General features: G+C 66.8%; 1 protein-coding gene across 1 annotated transcript in view; it reads left to right on the top strand.

The window, feature by feature from the left end:
* LOC104507016 (msx2-interacting protein-like) overlaps positions 1-401 on the top strand; it is a gene marked incomplete at its 3' end in the record, with an annotated part of 20,043 nt that overhangs the window by 16,600 nt on the left and 3,042 nt on the right. The window contains 1 exon segment of the mRNA XM_010148173.1: positions 7-398. Within this exon segment, the coding sequence (XP_010146475.1) occupies positions 7-398 (392 nt within the window).

Raw genomic sequence — 401 nt, 5'->3', positions numbered from 1 at the left:
GACAAGCAAACAAAACCGTCAGCTCAGCCACCTGTGGAGCCAAGCATGGCCGATGCCAGCAATGCTGCCGCTGAGGTGGTGGCCGTGCACGAAGCCGTCGCCGAAAGCAGCACTTCTCCGAGAGCACCTGCTCCAGCTCCTCTGGACCTGGCCGCCCCACCGGTTCCCCTCGACGAGGGAAGTCAGAGCGGGTTCAAGATACGGTCGCCCATGGAGAACGCGCCCATCACGCCGCCGAGCGCCCCAAATGCAGCCCTTCCCACCATCCCCTCGGCAGCGATGGCCGCCAAGCTGCCCACCCCCATGCCCACGGCGATCGTCCCCCTTCACGCCGGCACTGCCAAGGTGCCGGAGTGGATTGTAAGGCACGAGGAACCCCGTGCCCGTTCCACGCCCCCGCC

The sequence above is a fragment of the Eurypyga helias genome, unplaced genomic scaffold (genome assembly GCF_000690775.1).
Source record: "Eurypyga helias isolate BGI_N326 unplaced genomic scaffold, ASM69077v1 scaffold21133, whole genome shotgun sequence".
Lineage (NCBI taxonomy): Eukaryota > Metazoa > Chordata > Aves > Eurypygiformes > Eurypygidae > Eurypyga > Eurypyga helias.
Note: the sequence above shows the minus strand (reverse complement) of the source record. Positions and strands in the feature narration are given on the sequence as shown.